Below are 27,469 nucleotides of genomic sequence, written 5' to 3'. Positions count from 1 at the left end.
CTGTCTGTTGCTGCTGCTGCTGCTGCTGCTGCTACTGTCTGTCTGTCTGTCTGTTGCTGCTGCTGCTGTTGCTGCCTGCTGTCGTCCTCTGCTGGTGCAAAGGAGAAATGCAGAACTGTGAGCATGAAAATACACATTATTGTAACATTCCTGCAGTGACTTGGAAGGAAACATTAAAACATTTATTTTGCTTTTGTTTTTAATCTGAAAAATGTTTCCTTCACGTGAGGTTTCAAGTTTACTAAATTAAAAAGATAATGCTGATTTTCTTTAACTTCTAAAACCACTTTAAACTTTTTATTATCGTCTTGTTTTGATGTCTTCTTGTTTTCGACCTTCCTTTTACCATGCTTTCCTTTTTTAGTATTGTTTTGTAAGTTTTAGTACTTTTCTTTAATGTGCTGTATTTCTTTTTATTTATAATTTTATTACCTGCATACTACTGCAGGGTTTGAATCAAGGTGACCTAATGATTTTTAGTTTTTTTATAATTTCCTAGTGTAAACAAATGATACAAATGGGGATGTGACGGTGAATGTGTATTCTTAATATCAATACATCAATACGCTGCCTCAGCAGTCCAGAGACTACAGAGTGCCACATGCATGAGCTGCAGATACTTCATCAGCAGACGAACTGTGTCTCAACCAAACTGACGCAGCAGTTCTGCAGACGTGTCACACACATTACCCAGAATTCATAGAGCCTTGAATTAGAATCGCCTATAAAGTTTTCTTCTCACTTTCCCAGATCTGCAAGTGGACGTGAGCCGCAGCCTCCTCACCTGCCTGACCCCGACTTCTACTCCACACACCTGTCTACACACATGGAGTATATATAGAGTATACATGGAGTATATATAGAGTATACATGGAGTATATATAGAGTATACATGGAGTATACATGGAGTATACATGGAGTATATATAGAGTATACATGGAGTATACATGGACTATATATAGAGAGTATACATGGAGTATATATAGAGTATACATGGAGTATACATGGAGTATATATAGAGTATACATGGAGTATATATAGAGTATACATGGAGTATATATAGAGTATACATGGAGTATACATGGAGTATACATGGAGTATACATGGAGTATATATAGAGTATACATGGAGTATACATGGAGTATATATAGAGTATACATGGAGTATATATAGAGTATACATGGAGTATACATGGAGTATATATAGAGTATACATGGAGTATATATAGAGTATACATGGACTATATATAGAGAGTATACATGGAGTATATATAGAGTATACATGGAGTATACATGGAGTATATATAGAGTATACATGGACTATATATAGAGAGTATACATGGAGTATATATAGAGTATACATGGAGTATACATGGAGTATATATAGAGTATACATGGAGTATATATAGAGTATACATGGAGTATATATAGAGTATACATGGAGTATACATGGAGTATACATGGAGTATATATAGAGTATACATGGAGTATACATGGAGTATATATAGAGTATACATGGAGTATATATAGAGTATACATGGAGTATACATGGAGTATATATAGAGTATACATGGAGTATATATAGAGTATACATGGACTATATATAGAGAGTATACATGGAGTATATATAGAGTATACATGGAGTATACATGGAGTATATATAGAGTATAAATGGAGTATATATAGAGTATACATGGAGTATATATAGAGTATACATGGAGTATACATGGAGTATACATGGAGTATATATAGAGTATACATGGAGTATACATGGAGTATATATAGAGTATATATGGAGTATATATAGAGTATACATGGAGTATATATAGAGTATACATGGAGTATAAATGGAGTATATATAGAGTATACATGGAGTATATATAGAGTATACATGGAGTATACATGGAGTATACATGGCGTATACATGGAGTATATATAGAGTATATATGGAGTATATATAGAGTATATATAGAGTATACATGGAGTATACATGGAGTATACATGGAGTATATATAGAGTATATATGGAGTATATATAGAGTATATATAGAGTATATATAGAATATATATGGAGTATATATAGAGTATACATGGAGTATACATAGAGTATATATGGAGTATATATAGAGTATACATGGAGTATACATGGAGTATATATGGAGTATATATGGAGTATATATGGCGTATATATGGAGTATACATGGAGTATATATAGAGTATATATAGAGTATATATGGAGTATACATGGAGTATATATGGAGTATATATGGAGTATATATAGAGTATATATAGAGTATATATGGAGTATACATGGAGAATATACAGAGTATATATGGAGTATACATGGAGTATATATAGAGTATACATGGAGTATATATGGAGTATATATAGAGTATACATGGAGTATACATGGAGTATATATGGAGTATACATGGAGTATATATAGAGTATACATGGAGTATATATAGAGTATACATGGAGTATATATAGAGTATACATGGAGTATACATGGAGTATATATAGAGTATACATGGAGTATATATAGAGTATACATGGACTATATATAGAGGGTATACATGGAGTATATATAGAGTATACATGGAGTATACATGGAGTATATATAGAGTATACATGGAGTATATATAGAGTATACATGGAGTATATATAGAGTATACATGGAGTATACATGGAGTATACATGGAGTATACATGGAGTATATATAGAGTATACATGGAGTATACATGGAGTATATATAGAGTATATATGGAGTATATATAGAGTATACATGGAGTATATATAGAGTATACATGGAGTATACATGGAGTATATATAGAGTATACATGGAGTATATATAGAGTATACATGGAGTATACATGGAGTATACATGGAGTATATATAGAGTATACATGGAGTATACATGGAGTATATATAGAGTATACATGGAGTATATATGGAGTATATATAGAGTATACATGGAGTATACATGGAGTATATATAGAGTATACATGGAGTATATATGGAGTATATATAGAGTATACATGGAGTATACATGGAGTATATATAGAGTATATATGGAGTATATATAGAGTATATATAGAGTATATATAGAATATATATGGAGTATATATAGAGTATACATGGAGTATACATAGGGTATATATGGAGTATATATAGAGTATACATGGAGTATACATGGAGTATATATGGAGTATATATGGAGTATATATAGAGAGTATACATGGAGTATATATAGAGTATACATGGAGTATACATGGAGTATATATAGAGTATACATGGAGTATATATAGAGTATACATGGAGTATACATGGAGTATACATGGAGTATACATGGAGTATATATAGAGTATACATGGAGTATATATAGAGTATACATGGACTATATATAGAGAGTATACATGGAGTATATATAGAGTATACATGGAGTATACATGGAGTATATATAGAGTATACATGGAGTATATATAGAGTATACATGGAGTATATATAGAGTATACATGGAGTATACATGGAGTATACATGGAGTATACATGGAGTATATATAGAGTATACATGGAGTATACATGGAGTATATATAGAGTATACATGGAGTATATATAGAGTATACATGGAGTATACATGGAGTATACATGGACTATATATAGAGAGTATACATGGAGTATATATAGAGTATACATGGAGTATACATGGAGTATATATAGAGTATACATGGAGTATATATAGAGTATACATGGAGTATACATGGAGTATATATAGAGTATACATGGAGTATAAATGGAGTATATATAGAGTATACATGGAGTATATATAGAGTATACATGGAGTATACATGGAGTATACATGGCGTATACATGGAATATATATAGAGTATATATGGAGTATATATAGAGTATATATAGAGTATACATGGAGTATACATGGAGTATACATGGAGTATATATAGAGTATATATGGAGTATACATGGAGTATACATGGAGTATACATGGAGTATATATAGAGTATATATGGAGTATATATAGAGTATATATAGAGTATATATAGAATATATATGGAGTATATATAGAGTATACATGGAGTATACATAGAGTATATATGGAGTATATATAGAGTATACATGGAGTATACATGGAGTATATATGGAGTATATATGGAGTATATATGGCGTATATATGGAGTATACATGGAGTATATATAGAGTATATATAGAGTATATATGGAGTATATATGGAGTATACATGGAGTATATATGGAGTATATATGGAGTATATATAGAGTATATATAGAGTATATATGGAGTATACATGGAGAATATACAGAGTATATATGGAGTATACATGGAGTATATATAGAGTATATATGGAGTATATATAGAGTATATATAGAGTATACATGGAGTATACATGGAGTATACATGGAGTATATATAGAGTATATATGGAGTATATATAGAGTATATATAGAGTATATATAGAATATACATGGAGTATATATAGAGTATATATGGAGTATATATAGAGTATACATGGAGTATATATGGAGTATATATAGAGTATACATGGAGTATACATGGAGTATATATGGAGTATACATGGAGTATATATGGAGTATATATGGAGTATATATGGAGTATATATAGAGTATATATAGAGTATATATGGAGTATACATGGAGAATATACAGAGTATATATGGAGTATACATGGAGTATATATGGAGTATATATGGAGTATATATAGAGTATATATAGAGTATATATGGAGTATACATGGAGTATATATAGAGTATATATGGAGTATATATGGAGTATACATGGAGTATATACGGAGTATATACGGAGTATACATGGAGTATACATGGAGTATATATAGAGTATACATGGAGTATATATAGAGTATACATGGAGTATATATAGAGTATACATGGAGTATACATGGAGTATATATAGAGTATACATGGAGTATATATAGAGTATACATGGACTATATATAGAGGGTATACATGGAGTATATATAGAGTATACATGGAGTATACATGGAGTATATATAGAGTATACATGGAGTATATATAGAGTATACATGGAGTATATATAGAGTATACATGGAGTATACATGGAGTATACATGGAGTATACATGGAGTATATATAGAGTATACATGGAGTATACATGGAGTATATATAGAGTATATATGGAGTATATATAGAGTATACATGGAGTATATATAGAGTATACATGGAGTATACATGGAGTATATATAGAGTATACATGGAGTATACATGGAGTATACATGGCGTATATATAGAGTATATATGGAGTATATATAGAGTATATATAGAGTATATATAGAATATATATGGAGTATATATAGAGTATACATGGAGTACACATAGAGTATATATGGAGTATATATAGAGTATACATGGAGTATACATGGAGTATATATGGAGTATATATGGAGTATATATAGAGTATATATAGAGTATATATGGAGTATACATGGAGTATATATAGAGTATATATAGAGTATATATGGAGTATATATGGAGTATACATGGAGTATATATGGAGTATATATGGAGTATATATGGAGTATATATAGAATATATATGGAGTATATATAGAGTATACATGGAGTACACATAGAGTATATATGGAGTATATATAGAGTATACATGGAGTATACATGGAGTATATATGGAGTATACATGGAGTATATATAGAGTATATATAGAGTATATATGGAGTATACATGGAGTATATATAGAGTATATATGGAGTATATATGGAGTATACATGGAGTATATACGGAGTATATATGGAGTATACATGGAGTATAAAATGGTATCTTCATACGCAGTGAACAGACCGGGAGCTTGTTTACCTGAATGTCAAACTATTACTTTAAATTAATTTCTGGCGTGACATCGATCACATGGTCTGCTGAAGGTTTCCTGAGAACAGGGCCTGTTTGGACCCAAACACAGACATGATGAAAATAACTTACAGCCCGAGAGTCCAAAAGCTGGCAGGAAACAGAAGTAAACAGTGGAAGAGCTAAACACCAGGAACCAGGACTGGAACAAGGAACAACGAGGAACAACAAGGAACAGCGAGGAACAATGAGGAGCAACGAGGGACAACGAGGAACAACGAGAAACACCGAGGAACCAGGAGGAACAATGAGGAGCAACGAGGGACAACGAGGGACAACGAGGAACAACGAGAAACACAGAGGAACCAGGAGGAACAACGAGGAACACAGAGGAAAACCAAGGAACCAGGAGGAACAACGAGGAACTACGAGGAACAACGAGGAACAGCGAGGAACTGCGAGGAACAACGAGGAACTACGAGGAACTGCGAGGAACAACGAGGAACAACGAGGAACTACGAGGAACAACGAGGAACTACGAGGAACAACGTGGAACTATGAGGAACAACGAGGAACAACGAGGAACTACGAGGAACTACGAGGAACAAGGAACTACGAGGAACAACGAGGAACAACGAGGAGCTACGAGGAACAACAAGGAACTACGAGGAACAACGAGGAACAACGAGGAACAGCGAGGAACAACGAGGAGCAACGAGGAACCAGGAGGAACAACGAGGAACTACGAGGAACAACGAGGAACACAGAGGAACAACGAGGAACACCGAGGAACACAGAGGAACACAGAGGAACAACGAGGAACTACGAGGAACAACGAGGAACAACGAGAAACAACGAGGAACAACGAGGAAGACAGAGGAACTACGAGGAAGAACAAGGAAGAACGAGGAAGAACGAGGAACGAGGAACTGTTTCCAGGAGAAGATGAAACACACAAGGAACCAACAGCAGGGCTAACGAGGGACAGGTGAGAACCATCAGGGCGGGGCAGACAATCACAAAGACAGGAAGTCAAGTCGTCTGAGTATCAAAATAAAACTGGAAACACTAAACAGGAATGAATAACACAAAACAAGAAAAAACATAACAAACAGCAAACCCAGAAAACAAAACCCTCGAGATAAGTGATCGTGGGGGGGGGGGCCCATGTGGTCATTGGATGAGCTGCAGTTTTCTCTGCACCAGCTTCACCTCTCAGCCTCGGAGGTTGAAGCTTGATTTGTACAAAAGACTAAACATATTTTGTTCGCAAGATACAATTGTTTAAGACATTATGAGTTGGATGTTTCAGTAGTGGGAGATATGATCAGAATGTAAGGTTGCACCAATTTCTGGTACTCGTTGTCACATTAAAATTCCTCACATCGTGGCTTTAAAGACAAAGTTTACCAGCTTTATAACTCAAAGCAACATATACAACTCATTGTAAGTGAATCTATTTATGTCTTATGTTCGAGCATTTGACAGCATCAAAGATGAATGCTTCACTCTCCGTGGCTGCATCAGTGCGTCATGTAAAATGTGTGTACAAAGGTCAGTAAACAAGAGTTTAGAGGAGCCGTGTTGGTGGCTGAGAGAGGACGCTCCTCTTCTGCAGCATTTACTGGAGCCCATCTCTGCTTCTCAAGCCATACACTGTGATTGATGTCCTCTGGTGCCATCAGTGCCGGCTTAATTTGGTGTAGCGTATGGGCCAGCTGAATGGAAAAAGCAACTTAAATGGAGCTAAATCCTTGACAAACAGATGTGAGCCAGATGTTGCCGCCACAGAGAACCCCAAGATGGATTTACCAGTCCAGCAACTGCAGAGGCGACATGATCTGGCTGCGTATAATCAAAGGAGAGGCAGTGCGAGCAGACCGTTGTTCCATGGAGCAAGATTAAATGTATTTAAATATGAACTGTTGTGCTATATCTGCGTGTTCGTCTGGAGTCTAACTGAGTAACGAGAGAAAGCATCAACATATCTGCCGTCAAGCTCCACCAATACCTGATGACCAATAACAGCAGCCGATGGAGTCAGTGAAGCTTTATTGGGAATCAGCATAACAGTTAAGAAAGAAAGAAAGTTTCTTGTCATCTGCACAAGTATTTTACAAAAATAAATAAATAAAAACATTAAACCTGGTCAGAGAGCATGTTCCAAAGGGGGGGGGGGGGGGGGGGTCAGAGTATAGAGCCATATATAGAAAAAGACTATTGCCAAAAGGATACAATCTGGATAAAAAGACAACAAAATGAGAGTCAAACGATGACATATCACCATAAACAGAAGTCATTAATTATATGAGCATTATTTATTGCTTCAGATATTTGCATTTAAAGAACAGCCTGTACCTAAAGTTCACTTAAATGTAATAATACATTACAACTGGTGTGACATAAACATATTAAACAGAGGCAGGCCACACAGAAGGCATAAAGTCACATGAGAAGATCACATTCATATTTCAATCCTTCACCAAACAGGCTCAAAGTGAGAAGACTGCAAAACGTACTCTGCTGAAGTGAGTGTAGTGCATGCAGCGTTCAGTCTCCTGTAAAACGTTTGACTTAGCAGTTATTCTATTTAATACGCTTATTCTCTTTCCTCTGAGAGTCAGATGACGAGATGGACACAACTCGTGTCTGCACGCTAAATATGAAGCTAGTGCTAGGAGGCGCTTAGCTTAGCTTAGCATAAAGACTTGAAACAGCTAGCTTTGACCTTTACGAAGGTAAAAATAAATCTTCCTTCCTGCACCTCTGAACTAATGAACAACAAACACTAACTCCTGTTTGTTAATCCGTTCAAAAATGTAAAAACAAAACTCATTTTGAGTGTCAACATAAACGTTGTAATTACTTTCACACTAAGTTGCACCCCCTCTGCTCTTCTTATACTAGAAATGAAAGCAACATTACATAACTATTTTAAACTAAAATAACAGCTTTAAGATTATTTTGGAGCTACACTGACTGTAATAAAACACGGTGTCTCTGTCAGTCTGTTCTTTCACTTGCACATCTCTCCGGAGCGTAAGGCTTTACGCCGCTAAGTGGATTTTGTGGAAACTGGATCATATATTATGGAGAAAATGTTTTTCTGGTTTGTCCTCTGATGTCCTCCGGCTGCTCTGCCTCCATTAGTGATTTACAGTTTCCTGATGGACAGAAAGCTTCACTTGATGTTAAAGTAACGCTAACTGCTAACTGCTAACTGCTGCTAACAGTAGCTGCCGTCAGCTAGTTAGCTGTTAGCTCAGTCAGCCGTTAGCTCAGTTAGCTGTGCTGCTAGGACTGGGAGCTCGGAGCAGTGGGGGAGTGTAGGTATTCACTGCTGGCAGGAAGAAGTTTTCATGCCCTGGGTGGGGGTGTGGGGGTGCAGAAGGGGGGGGGGCAGTGCTGCAGTGGGCAACGGAGCCGGGTTAGTAGTATTAGCTGGCTTGCTATGTCTTGTGTTGTTGCACTTGCTTGATGTTTGTCAGTGTTAATAAAGTTGTTGACTCCTTAGTTTTTCACAATAAGTTACGTAATCATAACAAATGCATGTGTAACGTATAACCGGGGTATAAGTGAGTTGGACATTGTAGCAGAAAGTTACGTTTCACCTTGTGCACCTTTTGGTTAAAACCACTTTTAGCTAGTGACGGATATTAAGGGAACTGCATCAGTCTTTGTTTCTGATGTAAATATCAAATACATTTTCCTCTCACTCAAACTAATGCTATATTTTAACTATATATATCAACATGCTGGAGTGTCGTCACTGGCTCGAGATGCAACATGTCTTTATGTTTTCTTTGCTTTGGACAAAGCCAGACTCGCTGTTTACCCGTTTCCATTGTTATGCTAAGCTAAGCTAACAGTTGCCTGGCTATAGCTTCATATTTAGTGTTCAGACTTATTCAAGTCTGGACAAGGAAGTGAAAATAAGTCAGCGTATTCCTTTAATGGGACAACCTGTCGCCAGTGTTTGTTCTAAGCTAAGCTAACAGTTGCTGGTAGTAGCTTCTACTGTATCAATCTGAACTTCTAACTCTTGCCAGGAAAGCGAATAAGCAAATTCCCCAAACTGTCAAACTATTCCTTTGAAACTCTCTTTAAATGAGAACTTTTTATTATTATTTGATCTGACGTTTTTGCCTGAAGCCCTAAAAATCATGATTTAAAAAGGATAATGGTGAAAATGCAATCACCTGGTCATTGTGACTTTCTGTCTCTTTAGTCCGCTCTCCTAACTACAGCAGTTACTCTAAATTATGACAAAAACCTGCTCAAAGCATCCAAATATTTATCAAGAATATTTGTAAGTTATCATCAAAGCTTATAGAAACAACAAACTGATCCAAAAAAAACTAAACGTTTTTAAAAAGCATTGTATATTCTGTCAAAATTGCTCAAGCTCAAGCTGCTCATTTCTCAATATCCAGTCAATGAAGCACTAGACTAGAGTAACACTGTGCTGCTGCATATGCATAACATAGAAGCTAACCGTTCTGGCTTAGTGGTGCTTGTCTAAAAGCAGGGCGTATGTACATGTTTCTTAAACTACAACCAGACGCACATACACACACACGTGACCCGGGAACACAAGTTCCCTTTTTAAAAAGATATTCATGAACAAACTGGCCATTCAAAAGTGAGAGAAAATAGCAAAACTGAAGATGATTGAATGAAAGTTGTAAATCTGGCTTCTGAAAAAGTAACTGCAGTTTTCAGTGCATCCCATAATGAGCTGCGACACTCTGAAGGCAACACATTCAGCATGGCTATAAGTCCTCGCACACCTGGACCTCCGGCCCATTTATACAAAGTCACAAAGGCAAAAGCCGCTGGAGAGTAATGACACGGTAGAAATGTTGTTTTGCATAGCGTTTGGCTTCGCTGTACCGTCGTCTACTGTAGACTCCAGGACAAAATATAAACGCCAAATGCTAAACTTGTAAAAATTTCAGAATTCAGCGACCGGAGTTCTAAAATGAGATAAATGAAAGTGTCTTTAAGGAAAAGTCATAGAAGTACAAACTCGAGGCAACGTTTTCCTGAAGCGACAGACATGCAATGTTATCCAATGGCCTAAAAACTAAACACACTGTCACAACTCTCGATTTGCATTTCCTGTTTTATTTTGAAATGCTCACTCCCCTTGTATCATGTCTTGTTTTACTTCCTGTCCTTGTGTTGTTCCTTGTGTTGTTCCCGGTCTCTGTGATTGTTAATTTGACATGATACAAGGGGAGTGAGCATTTCAAAATAAAACAGGAAATGCAAATCGAGAGTTGTGACACACACGGACTAAGTGGCATCGACCTTGATTGTGTTCCAGTTGTGAAATCCTGGAGGATCCTGGCGGCAGAGCTTAAACTGCTCCTTTGATCACGGGTTCCCTATTGAGATACGTGGCCCAGTACACCAGGTTGAAGGTCCCAAACAGCACTGGGAACACTATTCTGGACATCTTGTCGATCTTGCTCACACTGTTGTACGTCTTTTTGGGGTCCGGGGCCTTGGTTTCAGAGGGTTTGAGCTGTACGGCTGTGCTGTTGGAGATGGTGGAGATGGACGCGTCCTTCGTGAGGTTGGTGGTGTAGTTGACGCCGGACGAACACGTGTTGTTGGGCTTCTTAGACAGAGCCAGAGGGTCCTTCTTCTGTGGGGAGAGAGACATGCATTGATTGAGGCGTACACACCGGGCTGCACATTTCATGGAACATAATAAAAACAGGTAGATAATGACGCACGGAGAGGAGAAGGAGGGATGTCTGTGGGCAGTAATGGACGGGTAGCGCGACACAACTGCAAACTTATAGATCCACCATTTATAAACTTCTGCTTCTTTATTATCATGTCAGACTTCACTGCTTCCTTTGTTCACTGACTCAGAGGAGAGAGCAGGAACAGAGCAGAGGCTCTTCACTGCACCACAGCGAGCTGCTGTACAGTTATATAGCTGATGGTTGTCTCCTTACTTTCTATTATACGTTCTTATAAAGACATGTTCTGTATCACAGAGGTCAGGAGGGACTGTTGAGGGTCAGGATGCGTCCTGATAACAGCAGGAGGTAAGTTCTATTACCTGTTCTGTGTGTGTGCACATGGCTGGTGTGTGTGCATGTGTGACTGAGTCTACAAGGTGTGTGTGTGTGTGTGTGTGTGTGTGTGTGTGTGTGTGTGTGTGTGTGTGTGTGTGTGTGTGTGTGTGTGTCTGTGGATGTGTTTCCACTGCTGGGTGAGGCCTATAATACAATATAATATAATATGAGCGGACACTTGAGAATTTGTCATGTTTCTAAAGTAAAACGTAAACTAACAGACACACACACACACACACACACACACACACAGACACACACACACACACACACACACAGACACACACACACACACACACACACACACACACACGCACACACACACACACACACACACACACACAGACACACACACACAGACACACACACACACACACACACACACAGACACACACACACACACACACACACACACACAGACACACACACACAGACACACACACACACACACACACACACACAGACACACACACACACACACACACACACACACACAGACACACACACACACACAGACACACACACACACACACCTTGGGCTGCTGGGCCTCCATGGCCTTCTTCCCGTCCCAGGCCCAGCTCCTCTTGGTGAAGTAGTTCACTGTGGCGAACTCAATGAGGGCGGAGAAGACGAAGGCGTAGCACACGGCGATGAACCAGTCCATGGCGGTAGCGTACGCCACTTTAGGGAGAGAGTTTCGAGCGCTGATGCTGAGTGTGGTCATGGTGAGCACGGTGGTCACACCTGGGGGGGGGGACAAATGCGTCAGTACTGCTCCCCAGACTCCCCCTCTGTCTGTCCAACAGATGTAGTCGCAAAGAGGGAACATTTACACAAAAACACAGCAGCAGCAGCAGGTTATGCAGGATTTCTTTCAACCACATATTGATACAGAAGCCCATAAGGGACACTTCACTCTTTCGTCTTTCAAATTTCACGCCGTCACTGTAACTCATCCGGTGTGATTAAACATTGTTGTTCTCTACCGTCTCTAACATGCCTGTGTCACCTCATATTAATATCCCAGTGAAACAGGAAGTCATGGTTGACCACTTAAGAGTTCCTAATCAAACAGGTGAACCTAAAGATGTAAGATGTGACTGGAAATATACTTCAGTAAGATTTTTATCATAGGATTTTCTAGGGGTGCCAATAAGTGTGGCACAGATGTTTTGGAGAAAAATATTTATTCAAAGTCAACATATATTTTTTCTTTCAATAACTTTACTTCAGTGAAATGGTCAGATTTGTGTGAATATTTTTGAATGAAAGGCCGAGACAATAAACAATAAAATACATTTTACAGCCTGTTTTGCTCATTTTTACTAAATGGTTGCCAATAATTCTGGAGGGCACTGTAATGTAATGTGATGGTTATCACTGGCTGAGTGTGTCTGTGTGTCCGCTCACCAAAGACGGTCCGTGCTGGCACAGACTCTCGGTTGAGCCAGAAGGAAACCTGTGACAGAATCACAGTCATGAAGCAGGGCATGTAGGTCTGGATCACAAAGTAGCCGATCTTCCTCTTCAGGTAAAAGTGAGCCATCATCACGGTGTATTGACCTGCAGCAGACAGCAGGAGGAGGAAATGCTCAGAGCATTGCCATTTTAGTTTTCTGAAAAGGTAATCCCCACTCTGGATAATGAAGATATTACAGAGTGATACAGAAGGAAAGGGTGGAGGAGGTGGAGGATATGATTGCAGACAGAAAGCTATTAATAGACTATCCCAGTATTCATCATTCACCTTCATTACCATGAACACAAGTGCTGTTTATCTTGTGTCAATCCCACCATCACTGTAAACACTGGAGCAATAATCCACATCCCAGAATATTCCCCAACAAAAGCATGTTTACACCTGTTAGAGTCAAAACTACAGCGCAGCTGATTTAGGAAACTACACGACAGTTAAGGGGAATATGAAAGTATTAGGAGATGGACTAACACACTTTTGGTTTTGATCTTTTCATGGGATTTATTGACAATAACAACAAAAAAGTAATCTCACCAGCTTTATCCTTTAACCCTAACCATTGTTTGCTCCTGTCCCATTTTACTCGCTGCTGCCTGTTTTACACTGAACACTGCAGTGTGTGTTACATTAATGTGTGTGTTACATGTTCCTGTTACATTAATGTGTGTGTTACATGTTCCTGTTACATTAATGTGTGTGTTACATTAATGTGTGTGTTACATGTTCCTGCTACATTAATGTGTGTGTTACATGTTCCTGTTACATTAATGTGTGTGTTACATGTTCCTGTTACATTAATGTGTGTGTTACATGTTCCTGTTACATTAATGTGTGTGTTACATGTTCCTGCTGCATTAATGTGTGTGTTACATGTTCCCGTTGCATTAATGTATGTGTTACATGTTCCCGTTGCATTAATGTGTGTGTTACATGTTCCTGTTGCATTAATATGTGTGTTACATGTTCCTGTTACATTAATGTGTGTGTTACATGTTCCTGTTGCATTAATATGTGTGTTACATGTTCCTGTTACATTAATGTGTGTGTTACATGTTCCTGTTACATTAATGTGTGTTACATGTTCCTGTTGCATTAATGTGTGTGTTACATGTTCCTGTTGCATTAATGTGTGTTACATGTTCCTGTTACATTAATGTGTGTGTTACATGTTCCTGTTGCATTAATGTGTGTGTTACATGTTCCTGTTACATTAATGTGTGTGTTACATGTTCCTGTTGCATTAATGTGTGTGTTACATGTTCGTGTTGCATTAATGTGTGTGTTACATGTTCCTGCTACATTAATGTGTGTGTTACATGTTCTTGTTACATTAATGTGTGTGTTACATGTTCCTGTTACATTAATGTGTGTGTTACATGTTCTTGTTACATTAATGTGTATGTTACATGTTCCCGTTGCATTAATGTGTGTGTTACATGTTCCTGCTACATTAATGTGTGTGTTACATGTTCCTGTTACATCAATGTGTGTGTTACATGTTCCTGTTACATTAATGTGTGTGTTACATGTTCTTGTTACATTAATGTGTGTGTTACATGTTCCTGTTACATTAATGTGTGTGTTACATGTTCTTGTTACATTAATGTGTATGTTACATGTTCCCGTTGCATTAATGTGTGTGTTACATGTTCCTGCTACATTAATGTGTGTGTTACATGTTCCTGTTACATTAATGTGTGTGTTACATGTTTCTGTTACATTAATGTGTGTGTTACATGTTCCTGTTGCATTAATGTGTGTGTTACATGTTCCTGTTGCATTAATGTGTGTTACATGTTCCTGTTACATTAATGTGTGTGTTACATGTTCCTGTTACATTAATGTGTGTGTTACATGTTCCTGCTGCATTAATGTGTGTGTTACATGTTCCTGTTACATTAATGTGTGTGTTACATGTTCCTGTTACATTAATGTGTGTGTTACATGTTCCTGTTATATTAATGTGTGTGTTACATGTTCCTGTTGCATTAATGTGCGTGTTACATGTTCCTGTTATATTAATGTGTGTGTTACATGTTCCTGTTACATTAATGTGTGTGTTACATGTTCCTGTTATATTAATGTGTGTGTTACATGTTCCTGCTGCATTAATGTGTGTGTTACATGTTCCTGTTACATTAATGTGTGTGTTACATGTTCCTGTTACATTAATGTGTGTGTTACATGTTCTTGTTACATTAATGTGTGTGTTACATGTTCCTGCTACATTAATGTGTGTGTTACATGTTCCTGTTACATTAATGTGTGTGTTACATGTTCCTGTTACATTAATGTGTGTGTTACATGTTCCTGTTACATTAATGTGTGTGTTACATGTTCTTGTTACATTAATGTGTGTGTTACATGTTCCCGTTGCATTAATGTGTGTGTTACATGTTCCTGTTACATTAATGTGTGTGTTACATGTTCTTGTTACATTAATGTGTGTGTTACATGTTCCCGTTGCAATAATGTGTGTGTTACATGTTCCTGCTACATTAATGTGTGTGTTACATGTTCCTGTTACATCAATGTGTGTGTTACATGTTCCTGTTACATTAATGTGTGTGTTACATGTTCTTGTTACATTAATGTGTGTGTTACATGTTCTTGTTACATTAATGTGTGTGTTACATGTTCCCGTTGCATTAATGTGTGTGTTACATGTTCCTGTTACATTAATGTGTGTGTTACATGTTCCTGTTGCATTAATGTGTGTGTTACATGTTCCTGTTACATTAATGTGTGTGTTACATGTTCCTGTTACATTAATGTGTGTGTTACATGTTCCTGTTACATTAATGTGTGTGTTACATGTTCCTGTTGCATTAATGTATGTGTTACATGTTCCTGTTACATCAATGTGTGTGTTACATGTTCCTGTTACATTAATGTGTGTTACATGTTCCTGTTACATTAATGTGTGTGTTACATGTTCTTGTTACATTAATGTGTGTGTTACATGTTCCTGCTACATTAATGTGTGTGTTACATGTTCTTGTTACATTAATGTGTGTGTTACATGTTCCTGTTACATTAATGTGTGTGTTACATGTTCTTGTTACATTAATGTGTGTGTTACATGTTCCCGTTGCATTAATGTGTGTGTTACATGTTCCTGCTACATTAATGTGTGTGTTACATGTTCCTGTTACATCAATGTGTGTGTTACATGTTCCTGTTACATCAATGTGTGTGTTACATGTTCCTGTTGCCTTAATGTGTGTGTTACATGTTCCTGTTACATTAATGTGTGTGTTACATGTTCCTGTTGCATTAATGTGTGTGTTACATGTTCTTGTTACATTAATGTGTGTGTTACATGTTCTTGTTACATTAATGTGTGTGTTACATGTTCCCGTTGCATTAATGTGTGTTACATGTTCCTGTTGCATTAATGTGTGTGTTACATGTTCCTGTTACATTAATGTGTGTGTTACATGTTCTTGTTACATTAATGTGTGTGTTACATGTTCTTGTTACATTAATGTGTGTGTTACATGTTCCCGTTGCATTAATGTGTGTGTTACATGTTCCTGTTACATTAATGTGTGTGTTACATGTTCCTGTTGCATTAATGTGTGTGTTACATGTTCCTGTTACATTAATGTGTGTGTTACATGTTCCTGTTACATTAATGTGTGTGTTACATGTTCCTGTTGCATTAATGTGTGTGTTACATGTTCCTGTTACATTAATGTGTGTGTTACATGTTCCTGTTGCATTAATGTGCGTGTTACATGTTCCTGTTACATTAATGTGTGTGTTACATGTTCCTGTTACATTAATGTGTGTGTTACATGTTCCTGTTACATTAATGTGTGTGTTACATGTTCCTGTTGCATTAATGTGTGTGTTACATGTTCCTGCTGCATTAATGTGTGTGTTACATGTTCCTGTTACATTAATGTGTGTTACATGTTCCCGTTGCATTAATGTGTGTGTTACATGTTCCTGTTACATTAATGTGTGTGTTACATGTTCCTGTTACATTAATGTGTGTGTTACATGTTCCTGCTGCATTAATGTGTGTGTTACATGTTCCTGTTACATTAATGTGTGTTACATGTTCCCGTTGCATTAATGTGTGTGTTACATGTTCCTGTTACATTAATGTGTGTGTTACATGTTCCTGTTGCATTAATGTGTGTGTTACATGTTCCTGTTACATTAATGTGTGTGTTACATGTTCCTGTTACATTAATGTGTGTGTTACATGTTCCTGTTGCATTAATGTGTGTGTTACATGTTCCTGTTACATTAATGTGTGTGTTACATGTTCCTGTTGCATTAATGTGCGTGTTACATGTTCCTGTTACATTAATGTGTGTGTTACATGTTCCTGTTACATTAATGTGTGTGTTACATGTTCCTGTTACATTAATGTGTGTGTTACATTTTCCTGTTACATTAATGTGTGTGTTACATGTTCCTGTTACATTAATGTGTGTGTTACATGTTCCTGTTGCATTAATGTGTGTGTTACATTTTCCTGTTACATTAATGTGTGTTACATGTTCCTGCTGCAGATGTTTCCCTCCTTTACATCCTGTTGGTAGTGTAATCTACACGATGCATCAGATTCTATAAGATCGTCACATGTTTGTATCTTTGTCTCTAAGAAGTTAATTAAATATCTGTTGGTGTTGTTTTATTTCCTTTCAGTCCACGCTGTGTCGTCCTGGAGGTTGTGATTTAGGACAGTACCAGTAAACCTCCAGGACAGAATACTCCTCGAGGTGCGAACTAAATTACTGAAGAACAGGTTTGTGGGGAAATCATCATATTCTGTTAATCAACTGAAGATTGCATTTGAAGGATTTTTCTTTCTCAAAAATCCTGTCGAGCCTCGGACTCTGATAAACTATAGAACATCCACAGATGACGGCTGCTTTCTCCTGGCAAAATCCGATTTTTCTGTCTCACTAATCCCTTGTCACAATCTGCATCCTGTATATCTCTCTCGCTCTGCCTCTCTCTCTCTTTCTATGTGTGAGTGTGTGAGTGTGTGTGTGTGTGTGTGTGTGTATGTGTGTGTGTGTGTGTGCAGCACACAGTCCATCCCATCCTGTCAGGCCGGGCACTCTTGATTGGGGACATACATCCTTGCCTGACTGAGCTCGAGCACTAAAACAGAGCTGGATCAGGATGATTACGAGCAGGTGCACAGATGACTGAGGCAGAGGGGGGTTGAGAGGGACTCGGGAAAGTTTGGATGCTCTGTGCAATGCGGCGACAAGCATCATGTCCTTAATGAGGAGAGCACCTGTCCTGCCTTCGCTCCCAGGACTACTAGCCGGCAGCCCCGCTCTGTGGTGGCACGACTGGGCTCTGATCTGACCGCCTGCTGGGCTCACAACTGGATGGAAATCTCCAAGGCGTGAAAATGCGGTTGTGGTGGATTTTACTCTTTGCTTTTTGGAGTGTCTGCGGGGAACTGCCGTTCATAGCGGACAACAACGCAGCTATGCTGGTCAACTGGTAAGCACAGATCCAAACCATCTGTTGAGCTCTCTGTTGTGGAAGCGCATGATGTGTGTAACCAAATGTCATCGATGCCATTCCTGCGTCTATATTTTCATCTTCTTCGGCTTAACCTGTGGGGTCAAAGGTCACCTCTGCCCAGTGTGAGCTTCACTGAGCTATTCTCGGCTTGTTAAAGAGGGTTTGTACCTCAGATTAGCAATGCTAATTAAGGCCATGCTGGGGGGGGGGGGGAATATAGCAACCTGTGAGTTAATCTGAGTCTTCAGCTGTTTACTGGTTCAGTTCTCAGGGTTCTCTGGATACTACAGGAACGCCTCCCTGCTCATAAACGCACCAGCAACAAGGAGCAGAGATGTATTATCATACTTCTTTACATAACAGAATTAAGCAGATGCCGCTCGCCTCCGACGCCCCCCGCCCCCCCCCCCCCCCCCCCCCCCCACACCCTCCCCACGTGTCTCCGCCGCTGCAGCCAATCCCTGAGCTGTGACGTCACTCGGTAAAAGCACAACTGATGGGCCTGCACATGGATTAACCCTACAGACCCGGTGGCTCAGACCACGGATAAGTGATTTTTTTGCCCCCCCCCCCCCCCCCCATTTTCTCTTCCCTTGGCAGCCCCAGAGACAGCTGGCCATGTGTGGGAGGCTCTCAAATCCTTCTGATTCATTCATTGTCTCTATCCAGCTTGATTTGAAAAAAATAAATTCTTCTCACAACATCTTTGGACGAAATAACACAACTGAATAATAAGGGGGGGGGGGCTTAACGTCCCGCCTGACGCTGCTGTCAGGACGGACTCTGGAGAATACAGACCATAACGGAGAAATCCACAAACACAAAAGGCCTCCGACTTCTACAGTATGTTAAAGATCTTTGAAGCTCATTCATGACGTTGACATTTAAATTATCATTAATATTTATATCTTAGGCTAATGTAGCGTTTTATTACAAGCGTCAATGCAGGTTAGAAGAGGCCTGAACTCCCCGAGAGACGTTTCCTCACAGCTTCCTGTTACAGAAACGTCACACTGCGAGAACACGGCGAGAACACGGCGAGCGCTGCAGCGCGTCCTCCACAGATGTAAAGATAAATAAATATAAAGATAAATAAATATAAATATAAAGATAAATATAAATATAAAGATAGATATAAAGATAAATAAATATATAGATAAATAAATATAAATATAAATATAAATATAAATATAAAGATAAATATAAATATAAAGATAGATCTAAAGATAAATAAATATAAATATAAATAAATATAAAGATAAATATAAATATAAATATAGATCTAAAGATAAATAAATATAAAGATAAATATAAATATAAAGATAGATATAAAGATAAATAAATGTAAAGATAAATAAATATAAAGATAAATAAATATAAATATAAAGATAAATATAAATATAAAGATAAATATAAATATAAAGATAGATCTAAAGATAAATAAATATAAAGATAAATAAATATAAAGATACATATAAATATAAAGATAGATATAAAGATAAATAAATGTAAAGATAAATAAATATAAATATAAAGATAAATATAAATATAAAGATAGATGTAAAGGTAAATAAATATAAAGATAAATAAATGTAAAGATAAATAAATATAAAGATAAATGTAAAGATAGATATAAAGATAGATTTTATAGATAAATGTAAAGATAGATATAAAGATAGATTTTATAGATAAATGTAAGATAGATATAAGATAGATTTTATAGATAAATGTAAAGATAGACAGAAGTCCGACAACACGGTGAATAACCTCTGAGCTGGATCTTATTGAGAACACATCTCCAGCTCCTCACACATTGAGAAACACTGCATTTGAAATTTAAATGAAAAGCGTTACCAATCTGCTCGTGGACCACTAGGGGGCGTTCTTTTAGAAAATGTGGCTGTGTGATAGAGTAGAAGGTGACTCAGAGGTCTGTGCGCTCTCACTTCACCTCGGCTGGTGTAGATGTCCTCGGTCCCCGCGGTCTGACCGATCAGATGGTACTGATTGAGTCGAGATCCTTCCTCCGCCACCACCACGGACTTGGCGGCTCCCTGAGTCCACGTGTAGACCACCTCCGACACCGGATACGCATCTGTGAGAACAAGACACACACTGGAGTTCTGCATCGGATGCAAATGTAATATACTTGTGAAGCAGTTTTAAAATGCTACTTTGTTTGATTAAATTATTCAAACTAAAACGGCTTCAGCGTCTCAAATGTGAGAAACAGATTTACTCAAATACTTTTATATTTGTAAAAATATTTGTAGATACATTTCCTGCTTTTTTTATATTTCTACTTCACTACAATTCTCATAATATATTTTTATATAATATACATTATTCTGCATAAAGAGTACTTTCACTTTTGGTACTTTCACTTAAGTATTTGTACACTGTAGTATTACTACTTTTACTGAAGTAAAGATCTGAGTACTTCGTCCACCTCTGACAATAAATCAGAAAAATGATCAACAGTGAGAATAATCGTTCGTAGAGACACCAACTGGACTTCAGAACTCGTGTGACTTTGTGCAGAAACGTTCAAACATCAACAGTCTTTGTAGATTAGTTCTTGAGGGCGACACATCTGTGACACATATAAATTAGTTACTTAATGCTCGCCCCCCCCTGAGAGGAGCCTCAGCTGATTAAGAGGATCTTACACTTAGAATAATGTTATTAGAGGCACCTTCTCCTACAAGGGTTAGAAAAGTGCACGACGTTGCACATCTTGTTTTGTAAATCACTAAGTCGTGCATCAAATGTCACCGAGAATGAAATAAGTTCATCACGATATTTAACTTTAAGATCACACAAAAGAAGTTCTGAAAGAGAGCGAGATGCAGATCAGAGTGTCTCCTGATGTGTGAAGGTTAAACACAAAGTCTCTTTGGATTAAAGCAGGGGTGGGGAACCTCCGGCCAAGGTCAGGGTCCTTGAACACAACACGAGAGGTACATCGTTGACATCAGTGAACGCAGCGTAGCGAGTGTAAAACAGAGAAAGCTGGATGCAGAATGTCACTTTCCAGGAGAAATGTACGAACGATTATTTCTCTGTGGAAGTTAAAGGCCAGTGAGTCGAGTTTGTGCGGTGATGAAAAATAATCTCGAGCATCATTACAGCACGAGCTGAGAGGACGAGTGTTTGGATAAAGTTAACGCTCTTCGGTGGAGTTTGGCCCAACAAGCAGCTCTCTGCAGAGCGGAACATACAAACATGGACAGATAGAGAGGTAGACCCCCCCACCAAGAACAGACTGTCCCACCACTGCTGTGCAGTTATCACTGCCATGTGCAATACTCACTTTATTTATATCAACCTCTTGGTTTACTGCCTTTTTACTTCATGTTCTTCTGCTGTGACGAGATAAATGTCCCCGTTGTGGGACTAATAAAGGAGTTCTGATAAAACAGAAGATACAGGATACAAAAGTTGCTTTTTTGCACAGCATGAAAGAAAAGTGAAATGAATGAGCTGCGTCTTAAAGACAACGTGCAGAGGTTATGAGTTCAATAATTAGTACGGCCCTCGAAGGATGTTGTAAAAGAGAAATGGCCCTTGACATGAAAAAGGTTCCCCCCCCCCTGGATTATAAGTGATGCATCAAAACAAATTCATTTCCTGTCACACACACACACACACACACACACACACCCACACACGCGCACGCACGCACGCACGCACACACACACACACACACACCCCACACACACACACACACCCACACCCACACACCCACACCCACACACCCACACGCACACACCCACACCGCACCCACACGCACACACCCACACACACACACACACACACACACACACACCCACACACACACACACACACACACACACACACACACACCCACACCCACACACCCACACCCACACACCCACACGCACACACCCACACCTCACCCACACGCACACACCCACACACACACACACACACACACACACACACACACCCACACACACACACACACACCCACACACACACACACACACACACACCCACACCCACACACCCACACCCACACGCACACACCCACACCTCACCCACACGCACACACCCACACACACACACACACACACACACACACACACACACACACACACACACACACACACACACACACACACACAGGTGCATGTTCGGATATTACTTTCATGTTCTCCTTTCAGCTTCTCTTGTTACTTCCTCTCATGAGAAGATGACTTTGATGAATGACGTGAATGTAATTACGTAAGAGTCGTGTTTGACTCGTGTTTTCATGTCCCAACACCGTGCAGCCGACTTACTATCTATTATTCTGGCAGGATGTCAAAGTAATAAAGAGTTAGTAAGTGTAGCTCGCCGCTAAGCGTCACGTTAGTCCTCTCGGCTGGTCAGACTGAATGTAAAGGAGGCAGCATGTTCGTCAGCTGAAACAGAAACTTCTTGTGTCTCGATGCAGCTGCAGCTTTTTACTGGGTTTTTCTCAGTTTGATGACAAGAAAAACCTTTGTTTGGTAGGAACACTTCACATCAGGCTGCAGAGATGTCTGCAGAATAACTCAATACAAACTACAGGAAGAGATGAAGCACCAGCGGCTTCTGAAGTGTGTGCAGGAGGGAGGGGCGTTCACAGGCCAACATATAGTCCGTTTATTACAACTCTGGTGCGGTGCGGTTGTGCAACAACAGGTCCAAGGCTGCCTGTGAGAAGAGGTGTCACACTGTTTCCAAGAGAACCCAGGAGAAGGAACATTAGCGCTCATCATGCCTGCGAGGGCTTTAGTCGTGATACAGGGACGGCAGAGGACCGACTCGGACGTCTGCACAAGTCACATGTTTGCTTCACATCTGGGCCGAAGACAATATACAGAACATGCTGAGTAAAGCTGACGTTTATAACGTAATTAGAGATAAAGTGCAGGATTCAGAGCATCAGATCAGAAGGTGCAGCTGCTCCTTCTCTGTGAACTGTGAATCATTTTCAGACAGATGCTTCCAGCAGAATGTTCTGATCACAGCCTGCGTGTGAGAAGTCAACGCAGACACGCCACGTCACACAGCCGTCTTCAGCTTCACAGACTTCTGTTCACCTCCAGGTCGTGTAAATAAGGTTGCCGGTGTTCCTCGGCCTCTGAGATGTTCCTGTCGGCTCTGCTACATCACTTGACCTTTGACCCACTTTGCTTCATTACAGATTAACTCGGTGTCACTGTTCAGAGCTCGTGTTTGGATCTGATGTAATCAGTTTGGATCACAGTACGCAGATGTTACTAATGTGTGTGTGTGTGTGCGCGCGCGCGTGTGTGTGTGTGTGTTGGCTCAGGTTCAGAGCCTTGAAAGAGTCTGAGGGCGTTTGACCTTTTAGTATTTTAGTAGTAAATCTAAAATGATATTCAGCTTTTTATCTGCTGATTTCAAACAAACAAGTTCATCTTGAAAACAAATGAAACAAACCACACACTAAATCTGTGTGTGTGTGTGTGTGTGTGTGTGTGTGTGTGTGTGTTTCTCTCACCCAATGTGTTGCATTAATCCAGTGTGGTGTTAGAAGACAGTGTTGGAGATTGCCCCCCCGTCAGCCAGTCTGTGGATTATCGTCTCAAAGACGCATTGTCTCAAATAAGTCTTCGTCGAGCTGCGTTACGTCATCTCTCACAAACAAATAAGAATACTATATAAAGTATATATAGTTATTACACATGTGATATTAGATCCCTGACTCTTTGTTGTATTTGTCTGCAGACAGTTTGTACATGTGGAGCGAAGATAAAAGACACATTACTGCGTGGCTCAGGCTTCTGGACGGGACAAGAGTTTATGACGCAATATCAGATTTAACGACATGTTCCTGAACTCACCACGATCTGCTCCTGGAGCATCTTTTATAACTTTAAGTGTAATAGGATCAATTCCCTGTCGATTCATTCATTATAAACATCTTTCTCTAATATTTAATAAAGATATGAGAGGATTACACTATCATATTATATGAGTTCATGCAGCTGTGGAACTATATGTCTATAGACATTACAAGTAATCAATGTTCATCTTCTTTTTTCCTGTATTATAGACTTTAAAACACTTTTTAAAGTTCAAGCTGCTCTTTGTGAGATCGTCCTTTAAAACAAAATACTTTTTTGCAATTTCCCTGAACAGACATCTGGTGAAAGATGCCAAACACAGATGTGTGATCGTGCTGGTAATTTCATTATAATGTTATTGTGAGCTGAAAGGTTTGTGGACGCTGGTCAACAGTAAATCACTTTGCAAATGTACAAAAGAACTGTTGCAAATTGCAGCGCTGTGTCTGTATTTTCCTCAAAGTATCGTTAAAGAGACTCTCTGTCTTCAGTCTCACACACACACACACACACACACACACACACACACACACACACACACACACACACACACACACACACTTTCATATCTGCAGCAGATGCACACGTTGAGTTCTTCCTCATGATAAGGTTTCAGCAAATGTACTTAATAACATCATCAGACGTCGCAGACGAGGAAACGTTGTGTTCGCTGTTTGTAATGTTTCATGTTGACGCATCATCGTTTGCTCTCAGTCCTCTGCAACTTATAGACAATAATGGAGCTTTTAAAATGTCCCACTCTGGCGGTCGCAGCTCACACACGTGTGTTAAAGTTGTGATGAAACGAAACAGAAAGATTATAGTTTGGCTGTAATAAGTTTGTGGACGTGTGGACTGTAGTTCTCCTGTGAGTCCACATGTTCGTCAGGTGACGAGAGACACGCAGGCGGAGGATCCGCAGCTCATCGCAGGTCTTCCTCCTGCTGTTCCCGTTATGTGATTTCCTCCATCAGCGACTTCCAGCTGATGATGGAGATGATGATTTATGGGCGACAACAATGTAAGAACACAGTTGATGTGCATCACTTCAGCAGCGACGCTTTAATAAACGGCAGGATGTAATCTCAAGGAAGAAATCATTGTTGCTTTCTGTTTGCAGCTCAGGTCGTTTCCAGGTGAACGAAGCTGATTCCTGTTATTATCTCAGCTCCGGATAAGAGAGCCGCAAGAACATGAGCGTTTTACTAGCGAGCGGATATAATAACGAGCAGGCACACACGTCCTACACGTTCAGCCTACCAAGAGAGGACCGTGGGTTGTACAGACGTGTCAGTAGAGGCTCAGAGCGGCACACATCACAGGATCACTGTTGTACATTCAGGAGGAGACATCATTTGATGTGTTTTCACTAAATGCAGCAAAATCAGCTTTAAAATTCAAGTATTTAAGATAAAAAGTGAACACATGAACAATGAGTTTGATTCTCTCTCTGCTGTTTCGTGTCTTCAGGGTCTTTATTTAATCATTATTTTTTGACGAAATGTAAATCAGAGCGTGTTATTTATTGACATTCAGAAGTGTAGAATCCTTTCTTTAACCTTTGCACCGGGCCAGGCTAGCTGCTCGTTCCCCCCTAGTCCCAGTTGTTATGCTAAGCTAAGCTAACGTGTCCTGGGTGGAGCTGTGAAGGTGGGGGGAGCCGTACGCTCACAGGGTCCGACAGAGTTTCTCATCGCAATTTCTCTCCCGGTAAGTTGAACGTGGTGAAGTTATCTTGTACTAAGAGCGACTTCCTGCTCGTGTATATATATATATATATATATGTATACACTCCTTAATGTGTCACATTACGACAACCCTGGCAGCAGTAAGCATGAGTCCATGAGAGGTGATTAACACGAGCGCAGGTCTGCTGAGTGCAGTCCAGCAGGTCGGAGGATTAGAGAGGGGGGGTGACTTGTTCACTTATAACCTCACACGGGCTGAATGTGATGTTAGCTTTCAAAATCATCCTATGGACACGAGAGAACTTTAGTAAATACACAATAAAGATGAACGTGCTGAGACAGTAACTAAGTACATCTACGCAAGTACAATTCTGAAGTACTTATATATATATATATATATATATATATATATATATATATATTTCCATTACCCGCCACTTTATATTTCTTCTCCATCTCACAGGAAGATATAAGAAACATTTATTTTATAACTTTAGTTACTTTCCAGATTTATAATATACATTATTATTATTATTATTATTATTATTATTATTATTAATAATAATAAATGTTGGTACTCCACTAAATATAACATTACTACGCTTAATTGCTTTCTGGGGAAATATTTACATTTATTTTTGAACGTATGTATATATAATATTTCTATAGATAATATATATATATATATATATATATATATATATATATATATATATATATATATATATATAAATATAACATATATTCTATATATTATATTTATACATAATAAGAAAAATAAATTAAATCCACGATGATGAAGATGATCATGACTTATCTGCAAAGATGCACACACACACACACACAAGCACACACACACACACACACACACACACACACACACACACACAACTAACACTAACTTTTTGGATGTTTTTTTATGTGCAAATCGAAAATGCATCAGAAAACAGCACCTTGC

The 27,469-nt window shown here is 38.6% G+C and overlaps 1 protein-coding gene across 4 annotated transcripts in view; it reads right to left on the bottom strand.

The window, feature by feature from the left end:
- Nucleotides 1-11,061: 11,061 nt before the first annotated feature.
- The window catches only part of gabra5 (gamma-aminobutyric acid type A receptor subunit alpha5), a 32,006-nt gene continuing 15,598 nt past the window's right edge, over nucleotides 11,062-27,469 (bottom strand). For 2 of the 4 annotated variants that reach the window (XM_029429251.1, XM_029429250.1), the window contains exons 7-10: nucleotides 20,914-21,057; nucleotides 13,391-13,543; nucleotides 12,513-12,724; nucleotides 11,062-11,537 (exon numbers count right to left, since the gene is read on the bottom strand). In XM_029429251.1, the coding sequence (XP_029285111.1) occupies nucleotides 11,247-11,537; nucleotides 12,513-12,724; nucleotides 13,391-13,543; nucleotides 20,914-21,057 (800 nt within the window). In that variant the 3' untranslated portion in view covers nucleotides 11,062-11,246. Of the gene's footprint in view, nucleotides 11,538-12,512; nucleotides 12,725-13,390; nucleotides 13,544-20,908; nucleotides 21,058-27,469 lie in introns of all 4 variants that reach the window. The other 2 variants (XM_029429253.1, XM_029429252.1) reach the window with 2 other exon arrangements.

Source organism: Cottoperca gobio, chromosome 4, assembly GCF_900634415.1.
Source record: "Cottoperca gobio chromosome 4, fCotGob3.1, whole genome shotgun sequence".
Lineage (NCBI taxonomy): Eukaryota > Metazoa > Chordata > Actinopteri > Perciformes > Bovichtidae > Cottoperca > Cottoperca gobio.
Note: the sequence above shows the minus strand (reverse complement) of the source record. Positions and strands in the feature narration are given on the sequence as shown.